Source organism: Rhinolophus ferrumequinum, chromosome 13, assembly GCF_004115265.2.
Source record: "Rhinolophus ferrumequinum isolate MPI-CBG mRhiFer1 chromosome 13, mRhiFer1_v1.p, whole genome shotgun sequence".
Taxonomy (NCBI): domain Eukaryota; kingdom Metazoa; phylum Chordata; class Mammalia; order Chiroptera; family Rhinolophidae; genus Rhinolophus; species Rhinolophus ferrumequinum.
The window spans coordinates 39,982,573-40,006,735 of NC_046296.1; the positions used below are offsets into that span (position 1 = coordinate 39,982,573).

The window sequence follows — 24,163 nt, forward strand, 5'->3', positions numbered from 1 at the left end:
GGGATTGTGACTTATGTTCTGTTGCTTCTTAAAAAAAAAGGAGAGGGAAAGAAAGAAATGAATATCTGGAATATGCTAGCTTTGAGTGTTATTCTCTATCATCACATGGCTGAAATTAGACTCTGCCTTTCCTCTGGAGAAAACATTACCTCCTCCAATAAAGGAAACTTTGCCTATTTATTTTATTAAGGGATCTGTAGGAAATAGATCCTTCACTTAGAGTGTGTAGAATTTTATGCTGCTTTGCTGCAGATGTGATGTTTCCTGAATTTTGCACTAAGAAGAATTTAATTCCTTTATGTTTTTTTTAGAATGAGGTGTGTGAATTTCAACATAAGCAGCCTGATAGCGACCATATTTGATATCTTCTCGTTTTAGGAGAGGAGTAGGGTATAGACCAGGAATAGTATATTCATCCTAGAAGATGAATATACTCTGAACGTACTCTGCTAGAAGATGTTCTTAACTAAGAGAGAGAAAGGAACAGTGCACGTTCCTTTAGGAAATGTCAATTTTAAAAACATAAGAGAACCCATAGTATAGAAGAGATACGGGGAACATAGAATTAAGAAATCTATTGCTAAAGATAGATTTTCCTTCAATAGTCCTTTGAAACCATTCTGTTCTAAATCTCTTACTTGTTTCAGGGTCTTCTCGCATTTACCTGATTACTTCCTACTTCACTGAAAAAAATTCAAAGCCGCCTTACAATCAATCCTCCTTCCTTAGATTATCTCCATATCTTTCTCATTGTGTCCCATAGGTAAGCTCCCCTCCCATCTCAGACTTCTGTTTCTCTCCCCACCCTCACTTCTCAGGTTGCTGCTAGGACTCTTGGCTTTGGCATTCCCTTGGTCTCTCTGTGTCACATAATTGCCTGGCCTCGGGGAGGCGGGGGAGGGAACTAAATGAGTAAGATCTTTTCGCTTTATAAACCGTTATGACTGTCTTTGTACCTTTAATGACTCCAGCACTTTTCCTTCCATTTTGTTCCACAGGTTCCGGTGGTGGTCTCCCCTTCTTCCACTCCCTCAAAGCTAAAAGCAGCAGCCACCTTTTTTTATCTTCCCCCTAGAACTTCTATCTCACTGCTCCTTGTTTTCATTGCCAAACTTCTCCGAATTGCCTACTTCTAATTCTTACTACTTGCTTTCTCCCAGCCCCTTACAGACGGGCTTCTGTCCTTAACCCTCTTCTGCAATTACTCTTTCAACTAATGACCTCCTGATTGTCAAAACCAGTGGCCTCTTTTCATCCTTAAACTACTGACCCATTCAGCCACATTTGACACCATCAGTTTACTGACTTCTGTTTTTATATTCTATCTTCTCTACCTTCTCTTCTTCTCTGTCCCTCTAAATGTAGATATTCTTCCAGTTTTTTTTACCTTAATTTCCTTCTCCTCTTGTCCTGTATGCTCCTTTGGATGATTATATCCAATCACATGACTATGTTTATTTCTCACCTCTCCACTGATAATTCCAACCCTTCATTTCAACATCTCTAGTCCAGGCCTTTCTTCTACGTTCTAGCTCTCTCGTTCTATTTGCCTGTGAGAGATTTTCTCGTGAGTATCTTAGCAAGTCAAACTCAGTATATCTAAAAACTGAAACTTGAATTCTCCTTTCCTCTCTTTCTTTATAACTCCCTCTTCTCCTCCCATCAGCCCTTCTGCCAGCCCCACACAAACACAAGACAGACAAACAAAAAAGACTTGGTCTTCTTCTCTTGTCCCATAATGGATGGTTAATGGCACTACTGTCTTTTCATTCACTAGGGCTAGAATTAACAGAATCATTCATTTATTCATTAAACATATACCTTCTGAGTGTCTGCTGTATCCCAGGTACTGTTCTGCAATCGTGGAATACGTGCCAAGATTCCTGCTCTCAAGGAGAGACAGAATATACAACCAGCGTAACAAATCAATTGCATAGTATAATAAAGATAAGTGCTGTGGGACAGGAAAGAGCAGAGTAATGGGGATCAGGATTTTCCAGGGTTATGAGTAAGGGCTTGCAAATTTAAGTGGGGTGGTCAAGGTAGGCCTCATTGACAAGGTGACATTTGATCAGTTTTGATGGAGGTAAAGGAGTTGGCTGTGCAGATGTCCGGGGGAAGAGGATCTCAGCACGAGGCTCAGGCAATGCAAAGGCCTGGTGCTCAAGGGATAGCAAGGGAAGCATGCCAGTGTGGCACGAGCAGAGTGAGCAAGGAAGAGAAAAATAGGAGATTAGGTTAAAAGGGCATTGGGAGGCGACTATAGGGACGTGGCCTTAATTCTGAGTGAAATCGGGAGCGGAGCAGGATTTTATGCTGAAGAGTGATGTGCTCCGATTTACATGTTAAAAGGATTCTGTTGTCTGATGTGTTAAGAATAGATGATAAGGAGCGATAGTAGAAGCAGGGATACCAGTTAGTAATCTGGCTGAAAGGTGACGGTCACTGAGACTCGGATGATAGCAGGAGAATTAGGGATAAATGGTCAGATTCGGGGTGTATTTTAAAAGTAGAGCCAATGGGATTTGCTGACAGATTGGATGAAAGGTACGAAAGACTAACTGGGTATGAATGGCAAAAAATAATACAAATACCAGAGACACTGGAGGATAAAGTGGAAACTCATTGTAATGGAGGAGAATGGGGAAGAGAAAAGTTAAAGAATTAGACTTTGATCACTCCCCTGGTGATCTCTTGTAGCTCTCATGGCTTTAAGAACTTTCATAATCACAGGACTCTAAATTTATACCCTCATCCCCATCCAAACTGCAGACTCATGCATCAACTGCCTATTTGACACCTCAAACTTAACATGCCTTCAACTGCACTCCAGGACTTTCCCCCAAATCTTGCTCCAGCCATGACTTTCCTCATCGCAGATGATGCAGTTCATTCTTGCTGTTTCTCAGTCCAAAAGCCTTGAAGTCATCCTTGACCTGATAAGATTCCCCTTGTCTGGAAATGACCTCTTTCTCCTATGAAGAACCTCTGTGGTTCACAAAGGGCACTTACCTCTGTCACGGTTATTTATAAGTCTTATCCTCCCAATTTTGGTAGGCTCCTTCAGGACATAAATCACTTCCATTCATTTTTAGATTCTTTAGGCCCTACCACAGTGTTTTTCACATTCTAAGTGATGGATAAAGTTATCAACAAAATATGTTAAGTAAAAAATGAAACCATAAACAATATGAAAAAAATCCATGTGAATCATTGAATTGATCTTAGAGATCAGAGATTTTTAAGAGACAACCAATCTTACATAAAAGCAAGAAAAGAATCATAGGTTATAAAATATTTTAATTAAAAAGCTTGTTTTGCTGTGGGCCTCAGTACTCCACTTTACCCCCACTTATTCATAATAGACTTGGATGGTCAAAAAAAGTATGACACAGTAGAATACTAGGGTTAAGGTAAAGCTGTGAGCCTCTCCGATTATCCTTGTCCCTGCAAAATAAATAATTCATCTGAAGATTTTATACCAGATTTATTAGGCTAGTATCAATTAAATTTAAGGTTACTTATCATTGTATGCCGTGAGCTCCAGGAGGGTAGGGGTCTTACAAATCTGGTGGTAAACTCTATCCCCAGCACCAAACACGGACGGATATGGCAATATTTGTTTAACGAAAGAATACGTGATAGAAATAGAAAATGAAAAGATGACTACATAGAAGAACACTGAGGAAAAGGAACTGCTCGGGAATTGACAATTTTAATTGTCATTGAGTAAAATAAAATATCCAGCTTTCCTTGAACCCAGACATTTTTCTGTTGTCTGAACTGGCAGGGGTCAGTGCAGTTGTGTAAGCAAAACGATTGCTAGACCTTCTAGGTCATCCTTTCCGCCATTGTCTGTCCCACATGCTGAGTGAGGACTTCTTTCAGAATCCCTTACGTTTGGAGGGATTTCGGCATCTCCCCACGTTGAATCCCCTGCCTCCACAGAGCGCTGTGTCCGGAACCCAGGCCTTCCTCGATTTTACAGACCAGGAAACAGACAGATTATGAAAGAGGATTACTTAACCATTTGCTGTCATCATCTATTAATAGAAACAATCTTCCTATGTTTGAGTGATTTAATTGTGCTGGGTATTATGAGCCACGAGTAAAATTGCTGCTTTATTATGAGTAGAATGAAGCCCAGAAACAGCCTATTTAGAGCTTACCACTCCCCCGTGCCTCCTGTTTTTGTCCTACCGTTTTTTGGTTGATCAAGAGAGCCAAAGGCAAGTATCCGATTTCCCCTTTTCCTTGAATAAGGTTCAGGAGGTAGTGCTTTGTGCTGCAGATTATGGCGATTTGTACATGTCACAGTGAGACCTGGCGCTCTCCCAAAGAATCTGCTGCATTAAGAATTTGATTCACTCCAGATAGTTAAGCTTGAAAGTGGTTATGTTCTTGATTCAACTTGAAAAATGCCAGGAAATTTAATGTCAAGACTGTCACTCAGCACTCATTTTGATAAAGCATTAGCTAGTATTTAATTGTTATTTCCATGTTGGCCATTAGGGAGAAATTTTAAAAGACTAGTTTCCAGAAGTGGTTAGCAGCCTTTGTAGCAGGAATATGACTTGCAGCACTATTCTAATGGACTTTGGTAAATGTATATCAAGAAATGATTTGTATCAATATCCGCACTGTAATATTAATATTTATTACTGATGATGTACCTATTTCTGACCCTTACAAACAATGTTGAAGAGTATATTTTCAGAGAGTAAACGACCATCAACGTAAAATACAGGTCTGGGACAGGAGTAATCACATAACCTGACAAAAGACTTATTTGGGGAGGGGAGAATCTTCTGTACAAAAGCCAAACAATGTTTATTCTTAATTCACAAAAAAACTTGTGTAAGGTTTTTAAGACCAAAAGTTGGTCAAAGAGTACAACTTCCAGTTGTAAGATGAATAAATTCTGAGGATATAACGTACAGCGTGGTGGTTATAGCTAATAATACTCTATTACATACTTGAAAGTTAGTAAGTGAGTGGATCTTAAATGTCCTCACCACAGAAAAAAATAGTAGTAGTAGTATGTGACCTGGTGGAACTGTTAGCTAATGCTGTGGTGATAATCGTTTTGCAATTATATAAGTGTATCAAATCAACATATTTGTACAGCTTAAAATTACATATGTCAATTATAGCTCAATAAGGCTGGGGGGGGAACCCCACAAAAACCAGAATTAACCCAACAGATACACAAGGATTCTGTGATGACATAAATGGAACCCAGCCAGTGCTCCTGGGCCAAAAGCACTTGGGGGGGCTGTGTGGATTGGGGAGGCTCTTTAGAGATCTTCCTTGTTCTCTGCCACGGAGCTGAAATAAGTCAAGCCAGACACTGACTGGTGACCCTACTGAAGACCTTTAATGAGTGAGCACATCTCAGTCTGATTTTCCCATTCCTGTTCCAGGATTTAGCATCTTTGAACTCTTCTTTAAGATTTGCTTTCAGAGATTTCATCACATTCTTCCCAACATTAGCTTTCTGCCCAGCAAGGAAAGAAATCTTCTATCTAAAAAAGCAGCTGTATTGCAGGGAGTTTAAGTTGTTTTTGTTTCAAAACAAAACAGCAGTAGTAGAGCAATGACAGATATAATATTCACAGTTTCGACTGAGAGCAACCCAGAAGGCCCATGGCGTGCGGTGATCTGTAATTTCTCAGAGAGCTATGTCACTTAGCCGACTGACTGTGCTGAGCACACCTCCCCACATCTAAAATTCACCGCAGCTTTATTCCGCATTTGCATGCCAACTAACTTCTGCAATGATAAAAACAGGTTTCTTTGTGGGAAACTTGCCTGAAATCCATCCACAAATGCTGTAAAGTAAGTGAAGATTAGGTAAACAGACCTAAGAAATTATTTGCAAATTCGAAAGATCTTAAATTTTTCTGGACTTGCCTTGCAAGAGTTGGCAGCATTTGGACATGAAAATTAAGGTAGAATCATTGCTGGCTTTTGATAAGTGATGTCATAGGATGTGTATCAGTAGTTACCCACATTAACTTCTAGGGAAGCTACGATTAGACAATATTAAATTGCCTTTTCATAAAGAGACATAGCATCATAAAGGAGGCCAAACCTAAAATGTATAAAGATGATAAATGGGGAGATTACTAAAAGGGATTTTTTTTTCTTGTTAGTAGTTAAAACCCAAACATCTTACTGTAATTCCCGGGAAGTAACATTCATCATATTTTCAAAAGTGCCTTCACAAAAGAGAAAAATGGTGAAAGAGAATCTACCCACTTGAGAGTCTGTGGGGTTCTTAGGAATTGATTGTCGTATTGAATGTCTCACACACCATTCCACACACGCCCCACCTGAAGTTTCAGGCAAGGCTGGTAGAAGAAACTAGGAACTGGAAGAATCTGAGGCAGTACCTAACTTTCCCCTAACTCAATCTAGAGGGAGTGTAGTGCCCTTTGTGGGAAACTTGCCTGGGTTCATTTACATAATGCCAATTTGATCCCGAGAAAGTTAACCTGCCAGTACCTCAGTTTCCTTGTCTGGATGATGATGATGATGGTGGTGATAGCACATGTCTCATGGGATTACATGAATTAATATATATATATATAGAATTCTTAGCACCTGGGGCAATAAGCTATTCTTATTGCTATAATTATTATTGCCGTTATTTTTGTTGTGATCGATTGAGAACGGGGCTGTCAAGCTGAACCGTACATAAAGGGGGATGGGTGGTTTACAACTGTTAGTCTCCCAGGAAGAAGTATTTTTACCATGAGATTTGGATATAATTTGGGTCATTTAACATTGTTAATTAATATTAACATCTTGGGCCTGGAGAAAACGGTTTCTCTCCTATTTATCTGGAACAGCGTGTGGAGGAGGAGTGAGCGAGGATTGTAAGCCAGCCGCAGAGTTGTGCTAGCTTCCGTCTCTTCCATCTCCCAGGTATTTGCCCTTCTCTGCTTCAGGTTTAGATCACAGTCTGGAGCCTGAAACTCCATAGGATATCGATTTAGTCTCCCATTATCTCCCTCCTGCCTCCCTCCCTCCTTCCTGTCCCCAGTCTAGCTATGGATTTTAATCTTAGCCTGTCTTCTGACTATCTGTGTGACTATAAGCAAATTACTGTGACCCCAGCTGCCCACTCTTTAAATGGAATAAAAATGGCTCTGCCCATTCAGAGAACAACCAGGGGATTTATAGAAATGCAGATGTTAAGTATTTTGCAATTTCTAGAAAGGAGGATTTCTTGACAGGATGGAACCCATAGTAAAAAGGCTGTTTCCCAAGGAAGAAAGTCCTTTACCCTAATCCATGGGCTTTATCCCCAGTAGTGCTGGAGCGGTTTCACTTCAGCTCTGCTGTCACTAGCCTGCATGTTTTTGAATACTACTTCTTTTACTTGTCCTTCTCTTTCAAACATTCACAGGCACTAACCCACGTTATGGCTTTACAACCAGTAAATTAAATTATATGAATTCTAAACAGTGTTTTTGAGCTGTAGAGTCTGCAGCCTTTGAAACCACTAACTTAATTTTGTCCAACTCTTATTCAGTAACTCAAACAGAGCCAAACTTTTTCCTTTTGAATTTGGTTTTAAAAATAATAAATTGCTCCCAGGCAGTGGTCCCGAGTGCCAAATTTTATCTGGGATCTAAATCTTTTGTCTGCATTGAAAATCCCCCAAAGTAAAGGGGTAAAGAATGCTAATGAAGACGTGATATGTGACAGTTCTTACCTTAGCTACAACCTTGTGGTCTCAGCTGTGTCATTTTGGGCAGGTCACTTAAATCTCAGTTTTGATTCCCTTATCTGCAAATCTATAGCCACAATAAATTTTTGAGAGAATGAAATGAAATCATCTTTACTGAGCACTTTCAAGGTATCTATTTACCTGCATGTAAAATCCTGCCTCTAAAAGACCAAATATTAAGTGGCAGATTATTTATTCCAATATACTGTCATTACTTAAAATTAGACTGTAAGCTCATTCAGGGCACAAGCTGTTATCAAACCTTTCAGATGGCTTCACATTTTGTCTCACTACTTTGAAGAACCTTGATTTTAGCAAATCTTTATCATTTGAAGGTGTGTGAGTGTGTGTGTGTGTGTGTGTGTGTGTGTGTGTGTGTGTGTGTGAGAGAGAGAGAGAGTTTAAAACAATCAGACTCAATGGGAAGAGGATGATGAAGCTGGGTAATACTGGGTTATTGGGGAGGGAGGTTCTTTTTATGGGGGTTTGTTTTTTAAAATGTAAGACAACCGATTTTCCTTTGCTACTCATACATTTATTTCTGAGCAGTTCCTAAAACAGGGTTTTAGAAATCTTTAGAGCAATCACAGTGCTTTGGTACATAATGCCTTCCCATTTTTATGTTCTCATACTCATTTGTATATATATATATACACACACATATACACATATACATTTGGGTTTTTGTAATTATAATCACTCAGTATATCATACCTAGCAAGTGGTTCTGAAATAGGATAAGGTACATAAAAACCAATGCTGCTTCTTCTTTGTGACATTGGTTATTATTTCATTGGTCTTAGATATTTTGTTTGATGTAACTATATAACCAATGTCTTCAACTATTTTCTAAAGAGCAGGTCATCCTAAATCTTTAGAAGGTGTCTGTGTAAGCACATTTTAACTGGCCTTTTTTTTATAAAGTTAATTTCCTGTACTAAATTGCCAAAGTAAAACAGCTTTCTAAGGAATTGTTCTCCTACATACAATTAATATGACATGCATCCCGTATCCAGTTTCTATGCACATGTAACAGACCTTTCAAAAAGAAGGAAACATTTAGTAAGTTCTTCAGAAGTTAGAAACAGGTGACAGTCTGATAAGTCTAATAAGTCTTTTGGAAGACAGACTGCATCCCTTCTTCTGTGGCAGCTTATCCCTTTCAGTTCTTGTTATTTTCTGCTACTCGTAGATGGGGGAGTGTGCTTACACCAGGAGATGCCTCCCAAGACTCCAAATGGTCCCAAGCCAATGATAATAAAAATACTCGCACTGCCGCCCAGATAGCTACATACCATTTAAAACTATACTCTCAGATCAAAATCTGTAAGGCCTTTCAAAACAACCCTGCTGCCCTTTCTGAAAGGGTTACCTGTTTGAAAAGTTTATCTGTGGTCTGTAAGTTTTCAATAACCAGTCAGCTATAAGTTCTCATGAAAAATTACTTGCTGTAACTTTCAGTGGTTGATTATATGCTAAGAAAAGCCATTTAAATAATATCTTCACTTACCTACTAGCTTCTCCAGTCCAGTAGGTGGTTCTGTGAACCTCTCCATAAATGCGCTCTACTTGAATTTACCATTACTCGTGGATTTTGTACCAACAAAGGTTTTTAATGATTCTGCCAGGTTCAGTGTCTTCAGTTTAACCAAGAGATTGTAAGTTTGAAAAGATTCTTTGATGGTGATTGAAGTGCAATTCACACTGCTGTCCCTTTGATTTGACTGCTGAAGCAGCAGATGTGTAAAGCCAGTGTTCTTTCTTTAACTAAAGGTGCGCTGCTACCAGCTCACCTGTATAAATTCAGCTCCCCGTAGGTAGCATAAAAGAAGTAGCAGGATTTTCTCCTTTGCCACATTGGGAATTATAGTCAGTCTTTAATATTAAGCACAGCAGATTTAAACTATATGTAATATGGGTGGCTTTTAGTGTAATAGACTATTACTGAAATTTCACTTGTGTCCCACCGCTTAATCTGCAATCCCAGTTAAGGGCAGGTTTCTCTTAAGCGTACAAGCTCTCTTTTAAAATCATTGAAGGTCTACCTCTATTACAAGTGATGACCTGTTTTATCTGTACCTTCTTATTTCTAAAGTGACTGTGCTCTTGTAATGTAATGTTTCGTTTATTGATGTAATTACTTGAAAGCAGAGTGAAACTAATAGATAAAATTAAACAAGTACAGAAGTCTCTCTTGGAAGGACTGAGAACGGATAGACAACGAGAAGTTCTTTGCCCTTGCAGCATGGTTCTTTTTGGAGTTATAAATCCTGTGTGCTTGGCCCATGCACACGGGCATCCGGGCTAATACGAAGTCGGTTTTAAAGTGATACTGCTGCATCACCATGGTTCTTCTGTGCTCTGTGGGGTATTACGTTGCTTTAATGTTATGAACTGAGTCCTGCGCTCCTAAGTTTTGTTTTCTTTTCTCCATGTTGGAAATAATTACACAAAACTGAATGGCTATATCTGAAGTCTTAATGAATTTTGAGAATATTTTATTCTGCAGGAAGAATATCTTACAGACTTTTCTTATTCTTAAAGGGAAAAATGGTGCATTTGTCTAGCAAGTTTCTGTTGAAAACATCAGCAATTTTGTTTGAAAAACAAGCATTATCTCTGCGAGTTTTGTATTTTAACTTGTGCAGATGTGCGCTACCAGCCCATGACGTGCTTGTTTGTTTCATTCATGCTGCTTTCTTCATTTAAGCAAGATGGGTGAAATCACATATTTAATAAAAGCAGCAGCCCAGACGGCAGTCAGCAACCTGAAAAGGCCGTTCGTAGACAGTGGAGAAAATGAGACTGACTAATAACTCACTGACTTTTAAGAGAATTGTCTACTTAAATGCATTTACACAATAATTTCTTGGTGGGATTATCAGTGTTAACTGTCTAATGTTTAAAACTAATCTGCCATCAAATCGTGTTGGTTCAATGTTACGAAAACTATTGTTTTATATAGCACTTTAATTTTTGATCTGCAGTTATAAACACACACATACTGATGTGTATGGCATGAAACTCCACTCAGTGAAAATAGCTGTGTGGCCTTGGGCAAATTATTTAACCTCCCTGAACCTGTTTTCCTTTTCTGTATGAAATGATATCTACCTTTTGGGATTATTATCAGGATTAAATAAGAACATCTATCAAGCACTAGCGTCATGTCTGGCATAGACTTATCAGCACGTGTTCACTTCCAGTCTGTGTTCCAAGCTCCAGAAAGCACAATCCATTTCCTACGGTGCTTTTAAGCCAGAAAGTACTTTGCATTGACTAAAATGAAACTTTGTATTGGATATTGCTTATCACATTCAATTCAAGGATGAAAATTCAGAATATGTTGAATAAATTTTTTTTTTGGGGATATTTAAAGAGCACACGTTTGAGTGGCTACTGAGCGTAAAACATTGTTTCCTGTCATTGACAGTTGAGTATCTTTGAGTTCCAGTAAAGGAAAGGTCAATATGAATGCTATTCCAAGTTCAGTTTATAGTCCCTCTACCCTTTTGTTTGCTATTTTCTTTTTTTCTACAACCCTGTTGTAACTTTTAAACAGTTTGCACAATTAAAACACATTTGACTTTGTTCCATAGTCATTTAAAAATAAGCTTGATCAATATGAAGCATTAGCCAGGAGCACAATTTGGTGCTTTTTTTTTATTATTATTGATTTCAGTTACCAGTGCCCTCAGGCTTAAGTGTGTGAGAATGAAAATGATATACGAAATATGCATCCAGGTTAAACAGACCAGTCTCCTTTTTACATCTGCAACCACTATAAACAGAATTCTTTATATGGAAATGACTTTGGTAGCAGTTACACACACACACACACACACACACACACACACACACACACACACACCCCCCCCCCCCCCTTAAGACTCCAAGTGGCCTCCTGAGCCAGTGTTTTTATTATTGAGGCCAAGACTTATATAGTGCTTTGGGAAGTTTCTGCCATTTAGTTACTTTTATTATAAATGCCATTTCCAGCTCATGAGTACACTTTTTTGGCATGATAACAGCTGATTGTAAGCCAAGGCCTTGGGGATTTGAAAGATGTGCGCTAAATAGCCAGTTGCAGACCAATCAAGCCAACAGGGGAGCCTGCTCAGCAGGGTGTATATTATTTAAAAAGTTGGGCAAGGAAGTTGGCTGTGGGCAGAGGTGGTCATGTGTCATCTGCCCTGTCAGAGCTTCAGCAGCTGTTGCCTGTCACCAGGGTACTTACCAGTACGTGCTACTGCCCATCCATCAGCACGAACAGATACTGGCTGCCTCTCTGGGGTGCTGGGAAAGCCATGGCCGTACAGACTTACAATGTGTGTCTCACTGGCCACCAGTTTGGGTGGAAGGGAGACCAAGCACCAACTCGGTGGTCTTTGATTAGACCGTTAACCAAAATATATTCTCAAGAGAATTATTTGGATTTTGGAAAATCTGTTTTTGACCAAAAATATGGCTATGGAAATGTAGGAGGATTGCACATTTGAACACAAATAGATGCCCTCTTTCAATGAGAGATGAGAGAGCTTTCTCCACCAGATATCAGCTTATCATTGAAGAGGCCTTTTCGGGTTGAACACAACATTGCAGAAAAGACTGAAAATCACACACATTCCTTTTGTGATGATACAGCAACCTGCCAAATGGGATACATCCCAATTCTGATCACAGACAGTTTCCTTCGTCCCTCCTTGTGTTCTAGAGACATCCTTAGAGGAAAGGATTTAAGGGCATTAGTATCACTGATTACTGTGTTGACATTTTTAAAGTGCCATTAATCATAGGAAATGAAGCTTAATGATGTAGAAAAATACCCAGCCAAGGAATATCAAGAAAGTGAGCTCCAGCCCAGTCAATATTCAGATGAATTTGCAGGGAAATGCATTTTAACCCTTTGTGTTTTTTCTTAATTAACTTATTATTGAACTGCAAAGCTAAGTCACTGAGAGTCAGCTGTGCAAGCCAGGGAAATGATAAACATAGCAAAGGGAGATGGAGAAAGGCACATATTTTTTATTTTGTAAATATTACAGCTATATAATATATAAAATATATTAAGGTAGTATTCATCTTAAGATTATGTAATTGCAGTCTTGCTTCCATCACATCCATTTTGGAAGAAAGTTTTTGATGTTCCTTCCCATATTTTCTTTGTTGATGCTGAATATACTTAATGTACTTGATACAAAGTCCATGTGAGGCTTGACTGTTAATGGAATTTGAGAATCATTAGGCTGATAGTATGCTTACATAGAAGGTACACAAAAGTAAAAAGCAATGATATGGCACATGAATAGAGTAATTCGTGTCTCAAAAGCTGGAGATGTTTGTTGGATATTTTGCCTGTTAGCTCATTTAAATTCAAATAAGTTTTCCTAACTGAAATTTTAGGAGACATTTGGTACATATAGGTATCCTTATTTAGAAAATACATATGACACTGAACTCTAATAAATGTTATGCTGTAAAAGGTTTCTGGTACTGATTTTGAGTAGGAGCTTCATTGGAAAATAGTGCAAGAACCTAAATCCATCACCTCCCTTTCTTTCCCAAGACATATCATCTTTTACAGCATGGGACACATAGTAGATTTTCAGTAAAGGCTGATAGATTGATTGACATGGATCTGACATGAAGTAATTTTAGGGTGACCTGTGTAAGGAGATTGAAAAGTAACTAATACTATTAAGTGTTGGGCTTTTTTTTTCCCCCTGCAGGTTTTTATCATTCATTGGAGAAACACTGTGTGAGATTGGAAAGCCTGAAATGCAACAAAAAATAAATTTATTCCTTCAGAAGGAAGGAATAAAGAAAATTGCAGAAAGATTGCAAACAGCAGTACCCACCTTACAGATCATCATAGATGGTCTCAGCCAGCCCGAAAGCTTTGACTTTCGAACAGGTAAACAGTTGAACTTGAGTAACAGCACCTTTCATTTGCGTAGCTCCCATTATAGCCTATGGCTCTCACAGCAATCCCATGCCATAGGCACAGCACATATTATTCTCCCATTCTAGACATGAGAAAACTAAAGCATGGTGACCTTCCTTCAAATCATGGCAGTTAGTTCGTATCCAGAGCCAAAGCTAGAAGCCACGTTTCCAGACTCCTCGTCCCATGCTTGCTCTCTGTTCCAGTAGACAAAATGCATCATGCATGTGCTGCTGTGTACATGGAGGCACACATTTTTCTTACTTCTTTTGTAAGCTGTTTTTATCTCGTAGGAGCCAGAAGGTCCAAGATAAAGCATTCAGTTGACAAACTAAAAAGTGAATCTTCTTCCTAACTTGCAGCCTTCCAAGTTCCTGGATTCTGTGTCAGTGAACACATTAAACAAATAAGATACTATCTCTCTATTGATTTTCTTTCTAATTAAAAGTGCTCTCAGCTTTCTTTCAGCCCAGGTAGATGGCGAGGGAAGTGTAACAGCCAGAGTTGTTGAGAGCAGTGACCCGGTGAGAAAGAATTAAGGTATCAAATGACCTGCTTGCCAAGAACAGTTGACTAGGAAGCCTGACAGTTGTATGAATCTGCACTGTTCTCATAACCAGTTTTATAGCACCATGTTGAGGGCTTGGCTCTTTTTCATTTTGGTTTAGGCTGTGTTGAGGTAATTCGACGTTCTTTGAAAAGGTTTAAGGGAATTGAAAAACACACCCAGCAAGCTCACTGTACTTTGCCCTCCACTTTTCTGTGAGTTCAAAATGATGTTTTATTTTAAGTTGGAGAAAAGTAAAATAAAACAGACAGTAAGACCTTTGCCAAAAATGTAGGAGTAGTAGCCTTTCGGGGGGGTCCATCCAAAATGGATGTTTCAGTGGACAAATCCATCTCCGTTTGAAGGCCTGGTCTTCTTGTAAGTGAAACCCAGGGGTGCTGTTTAGCAGGAATACTGAGTAGACTAGAGGTTCTCAAACAGGGTGGGATATGAGGGTGGTTAGAAGGTTGGCACATACACTCGAGCTGCAGGTGTTGATACCTGTACCGATCAGGGTTTTTATGTCCATCTTTGTTTTTCTATCCTGACGTTGATTGTTCCATATTAGTTACACCATAGACTCAGGGCAAAGATCAACATTCAAATCTATGGTTCAGTTAAACAACCAACCGCTAAGTAGAGGTCTTCACCTGGTAATGTGTCTAGTTGAGCAGAAACACAGGTGCACCTGGTTCTGGACTGAGCTTACCACTTACTGCAGTGTTTATCATCGCGAAATTTCAAATCAGTCTGTTTAAACGCTCTTTGCCTTAGTGTAAGTCACAATTTTCAAGATACTTGAGAATTTTTCGTTTTAATAGTTAAAACATCCCCAGGGGGAAGGCAGACGGTCGAGCTTTTGAAGGGGCAGGTAATGTTCTGGATGTTTTTGCATCACAGTATTTATGTTACGTCTCTTTTATTCATTTTCTCAAAAGTGTCTTTTCTTGATGCTTCATTCTTATACTCGTCCTGTCTCCTGTTTTCTGAGTGACATAATCAGTTCTATTTTATTAACACTCTGCTAGCTAGTTTCCATAATTGGGTTCATTAGAAGCGGCCTGGTGACAGGGGACTGAATATGTAGCCTTGGCCATCGAAGTGTTAAAGTTTGCCTGGTCCATGGAGGAGTTTCTGATTTCTCAGTGGCCCGTCCTGTCTTCAGGAACACATTCAGTATATCCTGACTCTGATTTTCCATGCAAAATCAAACTAAACAGCTGATCAGGAGCGCTTGGGGAATCTGTACCAGCTGGGCCTCTGCAAGAAAAGGGAAAAATAGTTTTCAAGCATAAAAACAATGCCTGTGGGGCTTCGGAGACCATCCTACCTCTGACCCTGATCAACAACTTAACTTTCACTTTGCTTTGTCACAGTCATTGCTCAGTGTAATAGTACATTACAGTAGGTGTCTTGCTTTTGGAATTCACTGCTTCAGCATCAGGTGAAATTCTACAGTCAGTTCCAGTATTAGCATATTCCTTTTTTATGAAGAAAATGAGATTTGAGGTTTAAAGAAGGCTTTTTTTTTTTTTTTTTTTTTTTTTGTCTCACAGGGAAAAGGGGAGTTTTTTAAAAAAAATCTTGATTTCAGTGTGGTTAGACTGAAGAAGGGGAACAAAGAGATGACCAGTTGTTGATACAAATGTAAAGGATAGTTTCAACAAGTAATCAGGATAAAGCTAACAGCTGTGGAGGAAAAGGAACTGGAATGAGTGGAGGGGAAAATGAGGTTTAGTCAAAGGACATCCGAGCGTAGAATGTGTTCTTTGTTACTAGAATCAACATTCAGTAATCCTAGGCAAGGGGGCCAAGAAGAGCGTGGATAAGTGGAATCCAGAGATAATCCAAAAGTCCCATTTAAACTGTTAGTTCCAGCCTTCTCCCTCATAAAATCTTTGCTTTGTTTTAACTAGAACCATAATGATTCCTTGGCATGCTTTATGCCCACCTTTTGGGGGACAGTGTTGATGAACAGAGACATGTACACTAGGGTGAGCAAGAAAAGAGGGCTGTACGGAACTTGAGAACAGAGATCTCCACGTCTTCACCTTTGCATCTCTAGCACCCAGCACAGTACCTGGCCAGGAGATAATAGGAGTTAATAAATGTTTGATGAATTGAATAACAGAAGAAAGAAGATTTAGTACTAGCTGATCTGGATTTCTGAGTCACAGATCATCAAGAATGCATACATTTTGATTGGATCAATATATTCAAAATGGATAGGAATTGATTTCTGAGCTCCAGATGTGTGGGGGAAAGTGAGAGCGGAGAATACTTGAATTTCGTCCACGTTTGACCAAACGTTAATGGACGTTCTACCACCTTTAAACAGTGTGAGAATTCAGGCAGTGGGGAAAATCTCCCAGTCTTCTGTCTCCAAGGGTCTTTCTTTCAGTGCTTGTGATTTAGCTTTGTGTATTCATTGAGCAAAGATAGCTTCTACCTTCTCATAAAAAAGAAACTAAGACTACTCTTCTCAGTCCTTACGTAGAGGGCTGCTGTTCGCGTGTTAGCAAGACAGAGTTTGAGGAGAACAAAGGTAGGAGTCAATTGTCTTGACTTGTTTCTACTGTGCAAATGCTGTTTCTCCAACTAAGATTCACGTTCTCCGATGGCAGGCCTGTGTCGCTGGCTCCTTTTGTGTCCGCCCTCAATGCTTAATACTGGCCTGGGCACATCACTAAGATGTAGTAAATCCTCCTTTAGATCGTGTCTAGGAAGTACAGTACCTTATTATTTACACTAACTGTCTTTTTTCCCCTTGTAGATTTTGATAAGCCTGATTTCAAGAGAAGCATAGTCTGCTTGGAGGACCTGCAGGTTGGGACAGTTCTTACAGGCAGAGTCGAGAATGCCACTTTGTTTGGAATTTTTGTGGATATAGGAGTGGGGAAAGCAGGGCTGATTCCCATACGAAATGTAACACAAGCCAAACTCTCTAAAACCAAGAAGAGAAGGAGCCTCCAGCTGGGCCCTGGAGAGAAAGTGGAAGTGCAAGTGCTCAACATTGATATTCCCCGATCTAGGATCACGCTGGACCTCATTCGGGTGTTGTAAGTGTCCCACCGAAAGCCAAACACTTATTTTATGGTCCCGTTTCTGCAGCTTGGCAAGAGTAAGTCCGATGTTTCTGAATTCTAGATAGCTGAGGAGAAACAATTCACTTGCTATCAGAAGTGTTTTCCAAACACTTTCCTAATTTTCCTTCTGAATAAATAGAAAACTAACGGTTTGATTTCTTTTCCCCTAAAGAAAACAACCAATAGGCACCTTTGTGTGGCTTTCTGTAGTAATTATTTTGTGATCAAAATTTTATTTTTTTTGTAATTCTTCTGTGACTCCTTTTGCATTTTGTATGACAGATCACTTCACTTCTACTTGCCAACTTGTCTTGCTGGACTTGTTTAGAATCGTCTTGATTTTAAGTGTACAATGTTTCTTGACAGAGTAGGGCTGGCAGTGTTTAATGCTCCCTTTTTTATACACTTTTAAAATCAGGCCTTTTGGATTTGGTTCGTGATTTTTCCCTTGCCAAGCAAAAATACCAATAAAAAATACCAATAAATACCAATAAAAATACCAATAAAATACCAATAAAAGAGATTCTGATGTGTTCGTAACCATCAAGTGAATGGCTTAAAACATTTCTCAGAAGGATATATGTATCAGTCCCTTCAATAAAGTTTTGTGGCTAATAACATTGTTTTTGTTATGTTGATTCAGTGAGTGACCTGGGAGTCATTTTGATTAAAGAAGATGTGGCATACATTTGTGCAAGTTTCATATAAACCAGTGCCTTTGGGAAAGAGGGGAGCCTCTGGAAGTTTGAAGAATGACTTTCTGTTTGATTTAGCTTACAAGGGTGTATTCTTTCTTAAGCATCAGAATTAAACTTCAAATTGGGATAGAAATATCTAAAGACTGAATGGACATCAGGTGTGAAAAGGCAAGAAAAACAAATAGATGCAGCAAGTGACTCTTAACTGTTTTTATTCAGTGGAGATAAGTATTAGCATGACCATTCATCGTAAAAATGATGCAAATGTATCCCGTGCTGGATGGTGTCCTGTCCGTTCACGCTGGGCTGGTGGTTTTGCCCAGTGGAGCATCTGCATAACCGTGAGTAGCTGGTCTTCTCCATGTGTAACGAGTGCAGGATGGTACTGAAGAGGGTGATCACTTGCCCTGCGACAGTCCTGGTAAACGCTCCTGGCAAATTGTCCTGGCATTTTTTTTTTTTTAATTTTTTATTGGGGCATATTGGAGAACACTGTTTGTCCAGGGCCCATCAGCTCCAAGTCATTGTCCTTCAATCTATTGGGGAAGACGCAGCCCAGCTCCAAGTCCAGTCGCCATTTTCAATCTTAGTTGCAGGGGACACAGCCCACTATCCCATGAGGGATTGAACTGGCAACCTTGTTGAGAGCTCGTGCTCTAACCAACTGAGCCATCCGGCCGCCCCTCTGGAAGCTCAGCAACAGCTCAGTGTCTTCAGTCTAGTTGTGGAGGGCGCAGCTCACTGGCCCAGGTGGGAATCGAACCGGCAACCCTGTTGTTAAGAGCTCGCGCTCTAACCAACTGAGCCATCCGGCCGCTCCTGGCATCATTTTTAATAGTGCCTCGTCTTATTCCTAAAGTGCCCTATTCTGGATAATCAATCATATGATCACCTTAATAGTAAGTCCCTTACAAAGTGGTAAATCAGTGTGTTTACTGACAGTTCTGCCTGATGGTTTACTATTCTGGAAATTATGCAGCCTTCCAACTGGTATACATAGATCTTTTTAATGCATTCGGTTCCTTAAAAGTTGTATACATCAAGTCCTCTTTGCCTGACGATTTCACTTCTGAAATGTTTTTTATCTCTTTCATACTGCTCATCAATTGACAATGGATTTTAATGTTGTAAACTCTAAACTGATCTTCCCACTCACTCCTCCCAGTGTCATTCCTGGTTCATAATTTATAGGTCAGTGATGGATGAGTGATACACTGCTGAAGCACATCTGAATAGCACATCTGAAGTCTTATTCTGAAGCCTGCAGTGAAAATGTGATTTGAAATAAATGCTTTTTCTTATTGCAATATAATAAAACACATAACATCTTATTAATGTCAGGTGTTGAGCATAATGATTTGATATTTGTAAAATGATTCGATATATTGCAAAATGATCATCACAATAAGTCTAGTTAATATCCGTCACCATACACAGTCAAAAAAATGCTTTTGGGGAAAAGGCCTCTCATAGGCATTTAAATATAGGAATCATAGAGTTGACGGTATGCAGCAGCTCTTTTGATCTGGTGGCTAAGTCCCTATAGACTCAGGGAGGACTAATACTACCCTAGGTTGTCTGGCTTGTCCTGTCCAGCCCTGACATGGTGAAGGCTCCGTAAGGCCTAGTCTAGGAGAAAAGGGCATGTCTCATTCATCGTGTAACCCCAGCCCGTACCATGGTGCTTGGTCAATCAGTATATTCAACAATTCTTAATCCTGTTCTACCAGTATTCCACGATGTGCCTTTGAGCTGGTTTCTTCTCTGGGCCTCCTTTTCCCAGTTTAGAAAAATAGACATTATTCCCGCTCTATTGGAGCTTAGAGTCTAGTGAGGAAAAAGGTATCATTAATCAAAGAATCACATAAAAGTATAAAATTACAACCATGATAAATGATATAATGGTGACAGAATTTAATAGATGGATTGACCTAGTCAGTGGGTTTTGACTGAGATGTGAAAGATGACCAGAAGTTAACTAGGATAAATGTTTTGTTGACCTTAACAAGAGTTGTTTCCGATAAATGGTGGAGATGACAGGCTTATCCGAGTGGGTTTAAAAGAGAATAGGAGGAGTTAGATAGGAGATGGTGAATACAGGCAATTTTTTCAGGGGTTTTGGCTGTAAAGAAAGAAGAGAAATAGCACAGTGACTGGAAGGGGAAAATGGAGCCCAGAGACTGTGTGTATGACAGAAGAAATAATGTACACAAATGGAAATGACCCAGTAATGCAGGAAAATTTGATACAGGAGACAAGAGAATTACTGAAATGATACCCTTGAGTGGATGAGATCACATGGAATCTAGTGCACCAGTGATTGGTCTAAGATAGGAATACAAAGTGTTCATTCATATTAACACGAGAGAAGATTGACTGTATGGGCACAGATGTAAGGAGAACGATATGGTGATGGGAGCTCATAGAAAGTATCTGGGTTGTTTCTGTGTTTTTTTTTCATTGAAATACAGAGGAAGGTCATCAAGTGAGATGGAGGATGGGGGGAAGGAAGGTGGAGGTTTGAGAAGAAAGGAAAAGGCAAGAAAAGGACAAGAAAGTGAAAAGCCTAGGGAAATAGAGTATGATTTCCAGACAGTGTTAAATGTTCCACTTTAGGTTAGTGATCGGCTGAATGTAGGATCAGTCAGCTTGGTTATTCATTATCTTTCATCTACATCCACTGTGTGGACACAGGTCCAGATTAGGTGACGAGGTGGATCTAATCAGGTTTGGGAGTTAGCCAAGTGAGTACAATAGCAAAGGACAAGAAAGTTGTGGGCACATGGACAAAGAAAGTATTGACCATGGAAATTAAGTTAAGTAAGAAGAAAAGTAACAGTATTAGGGGAATGTGAGGGGCAGTGAAAAAGCGTAAGATCAATGGATTGTAGGTCCTCGTGGAGTTGGCAGAATGTTAGAGTGGGAATCATAGAAGACAATAAGTGGTGGAAAAGAGCAGGTGTCAAAAGTAGGATGCTTACCTTTGAACTTACAATTTTGGGGTTGGCGTTTTGGTTAATTACAAAGGGTAAGGAATGATCACGGGAGTGATTAGCAGAGGTCAGGGACAAGGATAAGATCATAAGAGACGAGGACGTGAAGGAACTGAGTTTCAGGAAGGAGTCTCTGTGTGGATCATGATTTTAGGAGGCTGTCACAGAAATACAGGCACAAAATAATGATGGCTTGGACCAGAATCTTAGTGGTAGAAGTGGGATTCTGGATATGGTTGGAAGGTTAAGGTAGAGCCAATAGGATTTCCTGGTGTATTGGATATAAGGTGTGACACAGATGGGAGTCTAGGATGGTTTTAACCTAAGGAACCAGGAGGTTGAAATTGTTATCTGCTGAGATGGGGAAGACTGTAGGAGAACAGTTTTGGTGCAAGAGTTCATTGTGCGCAGGTTAAATTTGAGATACGTTAGATATATAAGTGGAAATGCCAAGTCGGCAGTTAGCTATTTCGGTCTGAAGTTCAGGGGTCAGGCTGGGCTGGAAATGTAAATTTGGTAGTCACCAGCGTAAAACTATACTTGCAGCCATGAGACTGGATAAGATCATCAATGGAATGAGGAGGGAATAAAGTAGAGAAGGGACTCAAGGCCTGAGTTGTTGAAAATCCAAGACACTCAGCTATAAATTCTTTGAACATCTCAAAAAGGCAGACATTTTTGTCTTGTCATGGTGGGGCCTGCTACATGCCTCCTCAGAGTTCTGTCCTTCCTTACGAAGAGAATTCTGATTTGAGGGGAGCAATAACGTGACGAGTGGACATGGACGTGGCCATGTGATACAGTTCTGGCCCGTAAGGGGAAGCAAAAGTCGTGGGGTGGGATTCTCAGAAAGCTGGGAAGGGTGGGGAGGTCAGGCTCAGCTCTTGTGCTTCTTTTGTCCTTTGCCCTTGCCCTCCTTCCTGCTTGGAATGCAGATGGAGTACTGGGAGGGCTGGAGGTCAGTCAGTGACAAGCCCTCAGCAATGCTTGCTGAACAGAAAAATGGAGAATCCCTGAATCCGTTTTGGCACTGTGGAGTTGCTAAAACAGCCCTGAACTGCCTACTCTGGACTTCACATTATGTGTGAAAAGCAAAAGCTTCACTGATGATAGCCATTCTGACCAGAGTGAGGTGGTATCTCATTGTGGTTTTTATTTGCATTTCTCCAATGATTAGTGAGGTTGAGCATTTTTTCATGTCTGTTGGCCATCTGTATGTCCTCTTTAGAGAAATGTCTCTTCATGTCCTCTGTCCGTTTTTTAATTGGGTTGTTTGGTTGTGTTTTTTGTTTGTTTGTTTTTTGGTATTGAGCTGAATATTTTATAAATTTTGGATATTAACCCCTTATCAGATGTATCATTGACAAATACCTTCTCCCATCCAGTAGGATGTCTTTTTGTCTTATTGATGATTTCCTGTGAAAAAACTTTTTAGTTTAGTGTAATCCCATATGTTTATTTTTTTCTTTTACTTCCCTTGCCGGAGGGGATATGTCAGTAAAAATATTACTCAGGGTAGTGTCTGCAAATTTACTCCCTATATTTTCTTCTAGGAGTTTTATGGTTTTGGGCATTACATTTAAGTCTTTAATCCATTTTGAATTTGTTCTCGTATATGGCATAAGGAGGTGGTCCAGTTTCGTTTTTTTGCATGTGTCAGTCCAGTTTTCCCAGCACCATTTATTGAATAGATTGTCTTTACCCCAGTGTAAATTCTTGCTTCCATTGTCATAGATTAAATGACCATATAGGAATGAATTTATTTCTGGGCTCTCTATTCTGTTCCATTGATCTATGTGTCTATTTTTATGCCAGTACCATGCTGTTTTGATTACTAATGGCTATCATCAATAAATAACAAACAACAAGTGCTGGCGAGGTTGTGGAGGAAAGGGAACCCTTGTGCACTGTTGGTGGGATTGCAGATTGGTGCAGCCACTATGGAAATCAGTATGGAGGTATCCCAAAAAACTGGAAATGGAACTACCTTATGATCCAGCAATTCTACTCTTAGGTATCTATCCAGAGAAATCCAAAATGTTAATTCGAAAAAATATATGTAACCCTATGTTTATTGCAGCGCTATTCACAATAGCCAAAACATGGAAACAAACAAAATGCCCATCGGTAGACGACTGGATTAAGAAACGGTGGTACATTTATACAATGGAGTATTATGCAGCCATAAAGAAGAATGAAATCTTACCATTTGCAATGATATGGATGGACCTAGAGAGCATTATGCTAAGTGAAATAAGTCAGACAGAGAAAGACAAATACCATATGATCTCATTTATATGTGGAATCTAAAGATCTGAATAAATGAGCAAAGTAAACAGAAATAGTCTCAGAGATATAGAGGAAAAACTGATGATTGCAAAATAAACAGAAATGGTCTCAGAAACACAGAAGAAAAACATGGTTACTAGATGGGAGAGGGGTGGGAACAAGGGAGAGGTAAGGGGATTAGAAAGCACAAATTGGTAGTCACAACATTGCCAATGGGACATGAATGACAGTTCGGGGAATATAATCAATAATGTTGTAAAGACTTGGTAGGGTGTCAGGTGGGCACTTGTCTTATTAGGGACATCACTTGATGGACAGTGTAGATGCCTGACCTCTGCATTATACACCTGGAGCTGAAGCTGAATGATGTTGAATGTCAACTATAATTTAATACATATATAGTCATGGGATACAGAGTACAGCATAGGGAATACTGTCAATGGAAATGTAACAGCCATATATGATGTCAGAGGGGTAGTAGATGGGAGGGGAGGTTATCACTTTGTGAAGGGTGAAAAGTCTAACTATTAATACTGTTTTGTACACCTGAAACTTATTTTAAAAAGTAGGGGGAAGCAAAAGCTTCATTCACTTAAAAGCTATTGGGGAGCAAAGAGGTGTTTACAGCCAAGTTTCTTTCCTGATATATATTTGTGTAGTACCCTACTGTTTCCCCTGTACATAGAAAAATGCCTAGCGTTTGATAAGCACTCAATAAATGTTTATTGATTAGATGAATATCTAATAAAAGAGTTCAATAGAATGGTTGAATATTAGATAAATGTTCAAAAAATGCAATTTTTCATAATCATATTAGACAACATGATGGAATAAAAGCTCCTATTTATTATAATAACATACCGTAAAA

The 24,163-nt window shown here is 39.4% G+C and overlaps 1 protein-coding gene across 2 annotated transcripts in view; it reads left to right on the plus strand.

Moving 5' to 3' along the window:
- Nucleotides 1–17,769, plus strand: part of SRBD1 (S1 RNA binding domain 1) — a 181,313-nt gene extending 163,544 nt beyond the window's left edge. For both annotated transcript variants that reach the window (XM_033125419.1, XM_033125420.1), the window contains exons 20-21: nucleotides 13,468–13,652; nucleotides 17,003–17,769. In XM_033125419.1, the coding sequence (XP_032981310.1) occupies nucleotides 13,468–13,652; nucleotides 17,003–17,292 (475 nt within the window). In that variant the 3' untranslated portion in view covers nucleotides 17,293–17,769. The remainder of the gene's footprint in view (nucleotides 1–13,467; nucleotides 13,653–17,002) is intronic.
- Nucleotides 17,770–24,163: the final 6,394 nt, after the last annotated feature.